General features: G+C 38.8%; 1 protein-coding gene across 3 annotated transcripts in view; it reads left to right on the forward strand.

The window, feature by feature from the left end:
- LOC122560107 (sodium-dependent lysophosphatidylcholine symporter 1-like) overlaps positions 1-14,436 on the forward strand; it is a 52,817-nt gene extending 38,381 nt beyond the window's left edge. For all 3 annotated transcript variants that reach the window (XM_043710346.1, XM_043710345.1, XM_043710344.1), the window contains exons 13-15: positions 5,478-5,621; positions 8,541-8,717; positions 11,920-14,436. In XM_043710346.1, coding sequence (XP_043566281.1) covers positions 5,478-5,621; positions 8,541-8,717; positions 11,920-11,959 — 361 coding nt within the window. In that variant the 3' untranslated portion in view covers positions 11,960-14,436. The remainder of the gene's footprint in view (positions 1-5,477; positions 5,622-8,540; positions 8,718-11,919) is intronic.
- Positions 14,437-14,699: the final 263 nt, after the last annotated feature.

Genomic DNA, 14,699 nt, shown 5'->3' on the forward strand with positions numbered 1-14,699 from the left:
AAAGCACAGATGACAAGTAAAGTCATTCCTAGAGATCCTCTGTCTACGATAGCTTAGATAATAGTGTTATGACACTGGGCAAATTCCTCTGCTAATTTAAACCCGACACAGAGAAGCTCACCTCGCATGTAATCTGTTAAATTTCGAGAGGCAAAGAACTATCCCCAATCTCACTATTTAAGGTAAAAATTAACAATTTTATTCTTTAAGTGCAAAAGAGAGCATTAAAACAAGAACTATTTACAACTCCTTTCTCTTAAAGCTATCTTTTACCTCCCACTCCACAATACTCGTCCCAATTTTAAAAAAAAACAAGATTTTAAAAAAAAAAATTGAAAACCAGTCAGCTTTGTTGATTCTCCTTGGTCGTTTTTTTTCAGCTTTCTGCACAACTTTTCTTTTGGATAGGTACCTTTCAGAGAGCTATTCGGCTAGCTGTCTGTACTTGTTGGTGCTCTTTGTTGTTCTCCCCCCACTGTTCAAAATGTCCGATTTTATACCCAAGAACATCGGATCATTTCATTGGTTTGATGTCATCCAAATCGGTAAAATTCAAATTTGATTGGGTTTTGGTATCTGGGGCATAATATAAACTGACTGAATTTGAATTTATTGTGTAACATGGTAATGCAGCTCCAGCTATTTGTTTTAACCAAATTTTGCATTTTTAAATTTTTCAGCACACTCTGTGCCTCTCTAGGTCTGTGCCAGTTTCCATTCTCTTTAACAGTACAGTACACACCTACACCTTCATAACAATAGAACCAAACAATACCAGTCTCGTGGACTGGCAAAATGAGAACATAACAAAGTATAAATCTGTCCTGCTTTAAAGTGAGTTTTTTTTTTCATGATATGTTTTGCTTAACTGTGTTAACGTTGAATTTTTGATGGGGTTTTCCTTATTTTCAGGATGTTCCACTGTTTTACAGTCAGTTTCTATTGTAAGTAGGCAAACACTGGAACCAATTTGTATGGAGCCAGATTCTTATAACAACTGTGTACGAGACTACATCATCGAGAGTTAACCGCAACTGAATTTACTTGTCATTGTAGGGGGAAAAATATGGGTACATTTAATGTGACTTTAGTGGAAATTTGGGAGAAACAGATAGCCTTAAATAGCCATGTACTTTATTTATCTGGTATTTCTGCCACTCTTTCACTGACATTATATTGAACCTTTCAGGCAAACGTGCATAAAATACCTATAAACAAGTAAATGAAATTATTAATAAGGTTATTACTATAAAACTTTAAGTGCATGCAAACTGACGGACTCCTTTGTAATGATAAAGTATCCAAGCTGTCTCTGACAGGATATACGTTTGAAAACGAGCAAAATCCAATATGATGCTAAGTCAATTCTACTCTACACAATATTTCTTCTTGGATGATAGACTTTTGGAATATTATTCAAGTCAGTATATTGAGTCTGTTTTTAAAATCTGGTGCAGTGAAGTCTATTTTTAGAATTTGCAGGTTTGGTGAGCTTCCCTTTTATGTCTGGTTTCTTGTATAACTACTGTTGTACATGCAGATAAGCTCGATCTGCACCTCACCATCTTGTAGGTTTGCTGACTTTAAGAGATCTACAGGACCTGTTTGCTGTAGCGTGGTCGGGGAAAACCACTTAATGGTTGAATAGAAAAGGCATCTGTTTTGAACACAAAGTAATTTATTTATTAATTTTAGTGACTAGTTACATGTTACCAGTTACATCGATGTGTTAGGCATTGTTATAGACACTGAGGAGAACTTGGGTGTTAAGCCTTGCTCCTAGGATGTTCTGGCCTCAGGTTTACATGACATCATAGAGGATGCTGTTTATGGTATGCCTGTGTGTTAACCCTTTCAGATCCTTACAACCTTATTCAAATCCTTCCGCCCTTATTCAACAATTACGGCTATTTTGATGCTGTCCAGAAAATCTTGTTCTTGTGACAAATCATCCAAAACCCATTTACTGGAATGAACTTCCAAAGCTGCAACTCATTTGTTTTAATTAATATCAAATGTTCTGTTCCTGGTGCTATTTCTTGTGCAGTCATTTTCTTGAAAACATAGTCACCTATTGGATTTAATGTGTGGGAAACAATCCAACAACAGGGCTTTCCCCACATATCAGAGTAGAGTCATAGATGTACAGCATGAAAACAAATCCTTCGGTCCAACCTGTCCATGCCAACCAGATATCCCAATCCAATCTAGTCCCACCTACCAGCACCCGGCCCATATCCCCCAAAACTCTTCCTAATCATATACCCATCCAAATGCCTCTTAAATGTTGCACTTGCACCAGCCTCCACCACTTCCTCTGGCAGCTCATTCCACCACCCTCTGTGTAATAAACTTGCCCTGTAGGTCTCTCTTATCTTTTCCCTCTCACCCTAAACCTATGCCCTCAAGTTCTGGACTCCCCAACCCCAGGGAAAAGACTTTGTATATTTACCCTATCCATACTCCTCATAATTTTGTAAACCTCTAAGGTCACCCCTCAGGCTCTGACGCTCCAGGGAAAACAGCCTCACCCTTTTCAGCCTCTCCCTATAGTTCAAATCCTCCAACCCTAGCAACATCCTTGTAAACCTTTTCTGAACCCTTTCAAGTTTCACAACATCTTTCCAATAGGAAGGAGACCAGAATTGTATGCAATATTCCAACAGTGGCCTCACCAATGTCCCGTATAGCCGCAACATGACGTCCCAACTCCTGTACTCCATACTCTTACCAATAAAGAAAAGCATACCAAACGCCTTCTTCCCTATCCTATCTACCTGCAACTCCACTTTCAAGGAGCTATGAACCTGCACTCCAAGGTCTTTTTGTTCAGCAACACTCCCTAGGACCTTATCATTGAGTGTATAAGTCCTGCTAAGATTTGCTTTCCCAAAATGCATCACCTCTCATTTATCTGAATTAAACTCAGTCTGCAACTTCTCAGCCCGTTGGCCCATCTGGTCCAGATCCTGTTGTAATCTAAGGTAGCCCTCTTCGCTGTCCGCTACACCTCCAATTTTGGTGTCATCTGCAAACTTACTAACTGTACCTCTTATGCTCGCATCCAAATCATTTATGTAAATGACAAAATGTAGAGGACCCAGCACCAATCCTTGTGGCACTCCACTGGTCACAGGCCTCCAGTCTGAAAAACAACCCTCCATCACCACTCTCTGTCTTCTACCTATGAACCAGTTCTGTATCCAAATGGCTAGTTCTCCCTGTATTCTGAGAGATCTAACCTTGCTAACCAGTCTCCCGTGGGGAACCTTGTTGAACGCCTTACTGAAGTCCATATAGATCACATCTACCACTCTGCCCTCATCAATCCTCTTTGTTTCTTCCTCAAAAAACTCAATCAAGTTTGAGAGACATGATTTCCCAAGCACAAAGCCATGTTGACGATCCCTAATCAGTCCTTGCCTTTCCAAATACATGTACATCCGGTCCCTCCGGATTCCCTCCAACAACTTGCCCACCACTGACGTCAGGCTCACTGGTCTGTAGTTCCCTAACTTGTCCTTACCACCCTTCTTAAACAGTGGCACCACATTAGCCAACCTCCAGTTTTCCGGGCACCTCACCTGTGACTATCGATGATACAAATATCTCAGCAAGAGGCCCAGCAATCACTTCTCTAGTTTCCCACAGAGTTCTAGGGGACACCTGATCAGGTCCTGGGGATTTATCCACCTTTTACTCGTTTTAAGACATCCAGCACTTCCTCCTTTGTAATAGGGACATTTTGCAAGATGTCACCATCTATTTCCCTACAGTCTATCTTCCATATAGTTTTTCACAGTAAATACATACAAAATACTCATTTAGTATCTCCCCCATTTTCTGCAGCTCCACAAAAAGGCAGCCTTGCTAATTATTGAGGGGCTGTATTCTCTCCCTAGTTACCCTTTTGTCCTTAATGTATTTGTAAAAACTCTTTGGATTCCCCTTAATTATATTTGCCAAAACTTTTTTGCCCTCCTGATTTCCCTTTTAAGTATACTCCTACTTCCTTTATACTCTTCTCAGGATTCACTCGATCTATCCTGTCTATACCTGACATATGCTTCCTTCTTTTTCTTAGCCAAGCCCTCAATTTCTTTAGTCGTCCAGCGTTCCCTATACCTACCAGCCTTTCCTTTCACCCTAACAGGAATATACTTTCTCTGGATTCTCATTATCTCATTTCTGAAGGCTTTCCATTTTCTAGCCTTCCCTTTACCTGCGAACATCTGCTCCCAATCAGCTTTCAAAAGTTCTTGCCTAATACTGTCAAAATTGGCCTTTCTCCAATTTAGAACTTCAACTTTTAGATCTGGTCTATCCTTTAACACTATGGCAATCCCAGTCGATGTTTGGAAAGTTAAAATCCCCTACCATAACTACCCTGTTATTCTTACAGATAGCTGAGATCTCCTTACAAGTTTGTTTCTCAATTTCCCTCTGACTATTAGGGGGTCTATAATACAATCCCAATAAGGTGATCATCCCTTTCTTATTTCTCAGTTCCACCCAAATAACTTCCCTGAATGTATTTCCAGGAGTATCCTCCCTCAGCACAGCTGTAATGCTATCCTTTATCAAAAATGCCACTCCCCCTCCTCTTGCCTCCCTTTCTATCCTTCCTGCAGCATTTGTATCCTGGAACATTAAGCAGCCAGTCCTGCCTATCTCTGAGCCATGTTTCTGTAATTGCTATGATATCCCAGTCCCACGTTCCTAGCCACGCCCTGAGTTCATCTGCCTTCCCTGTTAGGCCCCTTGCATTGAAATAAATGCAGTTTAATTATTTAGTCCTACCTTGTCCCTGTCTGTCTGTCTGTCTCAATTGTGCCAGTCTCAAATTGATCTCTTTCCTCACTATCTCCCTGGGTGTCCCCACCCCTCCCCCCTTAGTTTAAATCCTCCCAAGCAGTTCTAGCGAATTGCCCTGCCAGTATATAAGCCCCCTTCCAATTTAGGTGCAATCCATCTTTTTTGTACAGTTTACTTCTACCCCAGAAGAAATTCCAATGATCCAAAAATGTGAATCCTTCTCCCATACATCAGCTCCTCAGCCATGCATTCATCTGCTCTGTCCTCCTATTCCTGCCCTCACTAGCTCGTAGCACTGGGAGTAATCCAGATATTACTACTCTCGAGGATCTCCTTTTTAAATTTCTGCTTAACTCCCTGTGGGAAGGGAACTGTTGGGGAAAGCTCGGCATTTCCAGTGTAGAATACCAAGGTAAGAGGATCGCTGCTATTGATTCAATTTGTATACAGCACAATAGTAAGAACATTAACAGAAGACATGGTTCTCTTTATGGAAGATGGTTCTTTGGTATTGAGGAAAACTTTCAGCTGCAATAACATTAATCCCTGTTCATATCTGACCAACGAAGGTGGCGTGTTCATTTGTGCTGTGTCTTATCTTTTTGTCTGACCAACATGTGTCCCAGACAAGGATATCTGATTATTCTGAATTCTTTCTCCAGGTCAATGCTCCCAGATGTAGTGGATGATTTCAGAGCAAAGAACCCTCACTGTGTAGACCTTGAACCGTTGTTCTACTCATTCTATGTGTTTTTCACTAAATTTGCTGCTGGAGCTTCTCTTGGATTTTCAACTTTATGTTTGCAGTATGTGAGCAATTTATATTATTACACTAATTTGATGCAGTATCTCTGACTTTTTTTCGCATTTTTTTTTAATCCTAGGTGGTATTCATGACTTGGGTTCCTATATTTTTTAATCATTCATATATCTGTGTTTAAAACATTTCTGAAATAGTATACCCATTTCATGGTTTTCACCTCTAACCCATTCTCTGTATTTTGACTGCATTTTCCACGCACCAAATTAAGCTCTTTTGGGTTGTATTCTTGGGAAGGAAGATGGCATGGAAAATAATAGTGCTTGATTATCACAGTAGATCCTTCCATATCTGAGAATCAGAAATGCCACACATGTGGCAAAGTAGGTTATCTAGTTATAAAAACAAGTTTATAATCTGTCAGCCATTTAGAATTATTCAGTTTTAAAATGGATGACTAGAACCTAGTTTTAAAATGGATGACTAGAACCTAGATTTAAAAATAATTGGCAAGTCAGGCGGTATGCCGTAAGAATTGGTTCTTGGTCCATAGCTTTTCATGTTATATAAATGATTTAAGTGTAAATATAGGAGGCATGGCTAGTAAGTTTTCAGTTGACACCAAAATAAGTGGTGTAGTGGACAGTAAAGATGATTATCTCAGAGTACCACAGGACCTTGATAGGCTGAGGAGTGGCAGATGGAATTTAATTTGGATAAATTTGAGATGTTGCATTTTGTTAAGGCAAACCAGGCCAGACCTTTATATGCTTAATGGTAGGGTCCTGGGAAGTGTTGCCTAACAACGAGACCTAGGGATGTAGATGATTAATTTCTTGAAAGTGGAGTTGCTGGTATTCAGGGTGGTGATGAAGGCATCTGGCATGATTGTCTTCATTGGTCAGAACATTGTGTCCCAACTCCTATACTCAATGTTGCAGCTGTACAGGTCTCCCTGGGTGCCCCCACCCCTCCCCCCTTAGTTTAAATCCTCCTAAGCAATTCTAGCGAATTGCCCTGCCAGTATATAAGCCCCCTTCCAATTTAGGTGCAATCCATCTTTTTTGTACAGTTTACTTCTACCCCAGAAGAAATTCCAATGATCCAAAAATGTGAATCCTTCTCCCATACATCAGCTCCTCAGCCATGCATTCATCTGCTCTATCTTCCTATTCCTGCCCTCACTATTGGTGAGGCCACTTTTAGAATACTGTCTACAAGTCTGGTCACCCTTCTATAGGAAGGATGATGTTAAACTTGAGAGCGTTTAGAAAAGATGGAATGAACTGCCAGAAGAAGTTGTGAAGGCAGGTACAGTTATAACATAAAAGATATCTGGATGGGTATATGAAGAGGAAGGGCTTAGAGGGATATGGATCAATGAAGGGCTTTTGCCCAAAATGTTGATTTTCCTGCTCCTCTGATACTGCCTGACCTGCTGTGCTTTTCCAGCACCACTCTAATCTAAATTCTGGTTTCCTGCATCTGCAGTCCTCACTTTTGCCCTGGCCAATAGGACTGTCAGACTGGGATGTCTGGTTGATGCGGATGATTTGGACCAAAGTGTCTGTTTCCATGTTGTATGATTGTGATTCTAAAGTGAAAATTGGGAGATCAATTAATAAAATGTGATTGTACTACAAAGGTGTAAACATGATAGTTTGTTTTCAGAGGCAAGGTAAGAAGAAATGTTAAGATCTTAAGCTAAATAAAAGTGTCAGCTCTGAGCAATAGGTGGTTAATAATTGGTATGCAGAATGGGACTGGAAGAATATTTGAGAACCTGACAGAGCACAGAGCACCCACGTGAGGGCCTCAATTAAACATGTCCACACTTGTGACCTGGCCAACCTATCACTAAGAGTGGCTCAGTAGAACCACTACTGATGAACATTGATGGCCCTCAGCCTGAGTACAGTCTGTGCTCCAGCCACCTTCAGTGCTCTCTGCAATTGGTGTTCATCATGGAGGAGGATTGATTCATCAGTTGGGGGATTGGCTTCATGTGGTAATCAACCAGGAGCTTTCTTTACTGGTGTTTGACCTGATGCCATGAAATTTCATGGCATCCACAGTCAATGTTGAGGATACCTAGGATTCCTAATTGTATTCCACAGTGCTATAACCTCTGTTGGGTTTGTCCAGCTGATGGGACAGCTGTGTCTGAGGAATTATCTGCAAGGTTCAAACAGGTTGTCAGGGTTATGGAAAGAGTATGAGAGGGATGGTATGACTAGGTGAAGACTGATATGAAGATTCTAATGCAGAATTCCAATCTGGCATTAGTTCTAAATGAAACAAATTTTATTAGTCCAAGTGAAATGTGCAGAGATGATTAACTGTAAAATGCTGTATTCCAAAATAACAAGTACTTGAAACTGCATGACCAGATGCTACTTTGCTTTTCAATGCCTGTAAGTCAAAGCAGTCAGCAGGACATATTTTTGACTCCCTCTGATTGCTACTGCCCATTTTATAAGTTTAAAGAACAGCACAGGTAATAAAAAAACTTAAGATCATGACACCTGTATAGACTTTATTCAACCAGCAAAAGTGGGAACATCTACTCCATCATTTCAGGACTCCCATACTGCTGGCTAAGGCCACATGAAATACAATCTATTTAAACTTGGCTTGAAGTTTAATTCACTCTGAGTCCAGATTTCCTTAATCTCGGTGATCCACTTTCCCCTGCACCAAAGATTGGATCTGTTGGAAGTGGCGGTATGCTCTCTGCATCTGAGACTCGCCTGATATTTTGAAGGTTCAGATCCTGACTCTCAAATCCAGCTTGTCTGACCATAAGGATGTATTGTTTCACCATCTAGTCCCTTGATGCATTTATGTGTTCTTTGTCATACTTGTAACTGTATGCACTATTGTAGTTTATCCATCAAATTTTCATTGAATGTGATATGTTGCAAACACCTAGAGCTCAAAGGAATTATATTGTTTGTCTCCTCAGTTTTTCAGGTTACAGACCAGGTTCCTGTGAATACATTTCAGCTGTGGCAATGACGCTGAAGGTGTTGATAGCACCAGTTCCGATAACCCTGCTGTTGATTGGTTTAATAATATTTTACTTTTATCCAATAAATGAGGCACGAAGAAAAGAATTAAAGATGGAGCTTGAAGGAGTTGTGTAAGTGCCTGGACTAATAGTTTCTCTGTTTAATTTGTCTACGTGCTGGAGTAGAAGTGAATGAAATAATACTTTGGTTGAGGTCCAGTTCAGCAACATGTTACTTATAGTTAGATTTTACTGACTTCCTACCTTGTTGTTGCATCCTTTGTACTAGTATCACAAAGAACCAGTGATTATGTTCATAACCAACACCATTGTCATTTTAAAAGTAGCAACAAATTAAATTACAGAATAAAAACAGTCCTCTCCACCTCCAGCATCTTCATTTCAAAATGTATACCTGATTGGGGAGTCTTCCCTCACCTATCTAATCCAGTTGAGGAAATCTTTTCATTGTTTTCCTCAATTCCCAAAGGTACAAGTGTAAAACTACACCCATGCTTGATTTTACAAATCCAGTAGCATTGGATAATATTTGAATATTTAAGGCTGAATTCTTTTGCAGTGGCTTGATCAGAATCTTTCCATTTTTTCATTAAGTTAAATTGTTGGAAGTTGTGGCTGCAGAATAAGATGACATGCTTGCACTCATTTCTGAGCAGCAAGTGGAGGAATTGCAAAATATATAATACAGGACGGTGACAAATTTGTATATTCTGGGTGAAATATGGACTCGACCAAAGTGTAATGTGAGTGTACACTTTGGATATATGGAAATGAAGTATGAGTCTTAACACCTTTGTAAAATAATAAGTTGCAAAATGAATTCGCACTCATTGATATGTGATACTTTGGACCGTGTTTTTGCAAGTGCCCCGTAAGCAACTTTATTTGTGGTGAGAGAAAAGTAGTGAAATAACAAATTGGGTTTATTTTACAGAATTCGTAACCACTGGAAAGAAAATGAAACTTACTTTTTCATTGACAAATTTAAAATTTAGAAAGGGTCTTAACATGATATTGCAGTCAGCATTGCTGCCTCACAGCGCCAGAGACCTGGATTCGATTCCAGCCTTGGGTGACTGTGTGTGGAGTTTGCATGTTCTCCCCCTATGTGAATGGGTGTTCTGATTACCTCCCACAGTCCAAATTGCTAAATTGCCTTGTCACATCCTGGAAATATGCAGGCAAGGTAGATTAACCATGGGATGTGTTAGGGGAGTCAGACAAGGCATTCGGTTTGGGTGGAATGCTGTTTAGAGGGCAGATGCGCTGAACTGAATGGTCTTTTTCAGGGATTCTAGCCAGCTGCCTATCACAAATGAGTTATTGTTTCAGCCACATACCCATAATTAAGGCACTTTCTTAATCTTTGAATACAATTCTTTAACCATATGCTTACATTCCCTCCCTCTAATGCTCTCAACTGGAGTGCTTGGGTTTCTGTTATCTTTGCCAAATTTTCTTACTGTCCTGTGAAGGTGTACTTTAAAAATGGCTTTATATATAGTTGATGTTGAGAACAGACAATTTCTTTTTTGTTTCACCATAAAGATCAAAGTGAACAATGAATCTCTTATAGAACGAAGCTGAGGAAATAAACACTATCATTAGAAATTAAAATTCTCTCCGCCTTTAGCCCATTAAAGGAAGATATAATGGGTGCAGTGGTAGTATGCTTCAAAGAATCCCTCTTCTGGAATGGCCCAAAAAATGGAAAAACTACTGCTGTAATACCTTTATTCAGAAAGGGAGGGGGAAAAAATATGGTATCTATAGGCCAGTTAGCTTAACATCCGTCATTGGAAAATATAGGAGTCTGTTGTTGAGAATACAGGGATTCTTGATTTTTGACTAGCGGACATAGGAACTCGTTTATGGAAGTAATCCCATATTGGGGTGTAATTTTAAAGATCTGACATATAAATGCTTCCTATGATTGCAAATGGCTATTCATATTGTTATGCATCACATTTTGATTTGCATACAAATCAATTTGTGAACAGACTCAAGAACTGCACTTGTTCATAACTGAGGGACTGCCTGTAATAGCAGTAGTTAGAAATACATACTAAATTTTAAACAGAGCTAACATAGCCTCAAAGGAGTAATCATGTTTGACTAATTTATGATTCTTTTTGAGAAGGTAACATGTAGGATAGATAAAGGGAAACCAGTAGATAGAAAATATTTGGATTTGTAAAAGATGTTTAAGGTGCCACACATAAGGCAACTTGATAAAATGAGAGCTCATGGTGTTTGGGATGATATATTAGCATGGAGACAGGATTGGGTAACTAATAGAAGACAGAGTTGAGATAAAGTTGACAATTTCATGTGACAGTCTGTAACTCGTGGTATGCCATAGAAATTACTGCTGAAGCCACACCTACAACATGTATTCATGACGTGAATGACAGAAGTGAATGAATTATTGTCACATTTGCTGGTCTAAAAGGAGAAGCCTAGTAGTGAGCATCACGCAATGAATCAGGGCCACATGCAATCCCACATGCAATCAGGGCCAAAAACTGACCAATAGAGTACAATGTGGGAAAATGTGAGGTTGTGTACTTTGGTAAGAAAATTAAAAAAAAATTATTTAAAAATGGAAAGACTGCAGCACAGAGATTTAGGGGATCGTCACGCATCACAAAAAGCAAGCATCCAAATTCAGTAGAAAGTAGGAAAGGCAGATAATATTTTGGATTTAAAAGTAAAGGGAATAGAATATAAAGTAGGGAAATCTCTCAAACAGTACAAAGTACTGGTCGGACCATGTCTGAAATACTGTGAACGGGTCCCCTTGTGTAAGGAAAGCAATATTTGCATTTAAGGCAATTCAGAGAAGATTCACTAGATTGATTTTGGGTATGGTGAATTTTCTTATGAGGAGAGGTTGTGTAGGTTGGGTTTATACTCATTGGAGTTTAGAAGAATGAGAGAAGACTACATTGAAACATATAAGATTAGTGGTAAGCTTGATAGACTGGATGTAGAGAGATTTGTTTGTGTATGGGAGGTGGGGGAAAGAGAATGGAGGAAGAGTCAAGAGAAGATTAATAATTTATCATTCAATTGCAAGAATCTAACTATTTTTACACATTGAGCAACTATTCTGAGCAATTTGCTACAATATTTATTTTTGAATGTGACACTATTACATTGGAAATGAAGTACTAATTACAGTCATAAACAAAAACGATTGAAGAACCTGAAAGTATCGGAAATAGAGCAGCTTTGTGCTAGTCTCCTGAATCATACTGATGGTTATTGTGTAATTTTATAAATGATGACTTTGTCTCTTTTTGCCTAACAGGAAAAGCTGGGAAATGGAACTGGAAGAGAATACCCTTTAAAAACAACCATCCCCATTGTAAGAACTGAGATCTTTGCAGATTCTGGCTTCAGTTGGATTGAGATGCAGAATTCTTGGAATGCAGGTGTATGGGCTAGTCGTCACCAAAGTGTGCCTCCTTGTGTATATTACAAAATATGGCTCATGACTGAGTTGAGCTGTCATGTAGACACAGCTCTAAAATGCAGACTGAAGCAGATGTCAACAAATCAAATGTCTCTTTACCCAAACTACAACATGAAACTAAAATAAAGGGAGTTTATAGTTTTTTTTTTACTTTAAAGAATGTTTTCCAGTTTGTATCAAATGACACACTAACTTAAGTTGTCTGCAGGATGGTTTCCTGAGAAGAGCTGAGCAACCTCTAGTGCTTTGAGCAGAGGTATGCAGCCTGAGAGAATGACTACAAACTTCTCTCTTGATTTCTGCTTTTCTTTCCCTCCCAGTTAAGGCCACAGTGAAAGTAAACAGAAGATAGGATGGAATCCTATACTTCAGTAGTCATGTGCAATAAAAATAACATTTATTTAATCACGGTTGCCCACATAATAAATTTATAGGATGCTGTTTGACAGAATGATATATAAAAATTGAATAATATGTTTTCAGCTATTATAAACCAATTGTGAAAGACCTTGATTATTTTCAGGTTAGTTCCTCTTCTGTGCTGACCAACATAGGAAAGGATTTTTGTGTGTTTTGGAGCAAACTTGAAAGCAGTTCATCGAATAAATGCTGCCCCAAACAAGCAACATAGGAACCAAGCATTGTGGGAGAGGTACACTCGATTTAATGCTGTAACTATAGCCTAATCCTAAACCCTCCTTTGTCATTTAGTTTTTGTACTGAGCCATTATCTGAAATAATGGTAGCACATGAACAATATAGCTAAATCATTACAGAACCAAGATGCTTGAGATCAGCAGCAATTTGTTTTTGAAAATAAAATGAAAGCAATGCCCTTGAGACAAGCGTTGATGTGTTCTCCTCGTTTCCAGAGGAACAGTGTGAGCCTGAGCTTCAGCCTATGAACAAAACAATTACATAAAATACATCAGTTATAGGAGCTAAGCGGTATGTCCAAGAATTGTATTAGTACTTAAAGGATTTTTAAAGAAACTTGGAGATAATTTGAACTCTTGATTTCACAGATGACTCATTGTACTTTTTAAATCCTTACTGCCCAGTCAGTTAGTGGTGATTCTGAAAATATGTTGCTGTTGGAATTGTTTTGAATGCAATGATGTAATTAATGTTACAAACAGCTTAGAGGGCAGGAAGCTAAACACAACCACTTCCTCCTCACATGTATGACTAACATTTAATGATGAAGAAAGAAGAATTGAGCTGAGTGTCTGTACTTGGACACTCAAAGGATACATTTTGGCTAAGATCCTTAAGTGCTGCCCAAGGATCAGTAGGATTGTAATATTTTTCAGAGTTGGTGTGAAATATAATTCAAAACAAAAATTTAATGTGATGTAACTTGTGAAATGTTTATTACTGGACTACAGCAAATAATTCTGTGTTATTTGATCTACATTCATGTGTAGTAAACGTTTACATCCCTGATGAAACTTGCTAACATTGTCATGAAGTCCAATGAGCAAAATTATTTCATTCAGTACAGGTAATCTATACCAGTGTTTGTATCTATACAATAAGTAATGTAGCTACTCAGGAGGGAGAAATTAAAGATCACATTGATGATTCAAAAACCTCAATAGAGGAGAAGGGTGAAGCAACCATTGGAGGCTTATATAGGACTAACAAACTGGAGCATTATCTGAGTCATAATCAGTAGAAGTGTACAATACAAATTATATGTATATGTTTAGGAAATGTGAATTTATTGTATATTAACTATTGCTGAAAAGTTGGTTCCTTTTTTGAATGTTATCTTAAGTTTATATTTTATATATTCTGAACTTGCAGGCTGGGATTTGATGTACTTTTTGTTGCTGTGCACAACATCTCTATTAAAGAAAAGAGATGTGTTTTGAGACTTCTTGGTCAGTAGTGATTCCATAAGCATCTCTTCTAGAAAATCTTACAAATCTAGATTAACTTTTGATCTGTACTTCATTGCCTTAGTTGTTAGTGTTATGAGGGAGGATGAAGGGTCTTGTGGAATAATAGTAGTACCCCTACCTCTGAGCCAGACGATCCAGTTGGAATTCCACATGGACATGTTATGTCACACCTCCAGACAAAGAAGGTTGACAATAACAGCTCTCTTAGTTATTTTTTTATGAAATGGATAGCATCCTTATCTCAGAGTCAAAATCTCTCGGTTCAAGTTCTTAGTTGAGAGCTTGAGGCCAAGGAATTTGCATAGAAGTTAGACAGCTTTGTCAAATGTTAGGAAAAACAATCCAGGCCACACTGGTCTCTCTTCATAGCTAAATCACTCCAGCCTAGAGAACATCACAATGAATCTCTAGTACAATCACATCATTCCTGTAGTGCAGTGACCAGAACTAAACACAGTATTCCAACTGTGACCTAATTAACATCTTATACAGTTCCATCTGAGCCTGTCTGTTCTGGTATTCAGTCCTTGGCTGATAGAGACAAGTATCCCAAAATACCTTCATGACTACCTACCTTGCTATCTTCAAGGATTATGGATATCATGCATGATATTACATACATCTGATCCTCTGCAAATCCCAGGCTTCTCCTATTGATACACCTTTGCTTTGTTAGTCCTCCCAAAACGCATCACCTCTCACTTCCCC

This window comes from Chiloscyllium plagiosum, chromosome 20 (genome assembly GCF_004010195.1).
Source record: "Chiloscyllium plagiosum isolate BGI_BamShark_2017 chromosome 20, ASM401019v2, whole genome shotgun sequence".
In the NCBI taxonomy this organism is placed as follows: Eukaryota; Metazoa; Chordata; class Chondrichthyes; order Orectolobiformes; family Hemiscylliidae; genus Chiloscyllium; species Chiloscyllium plagiosum.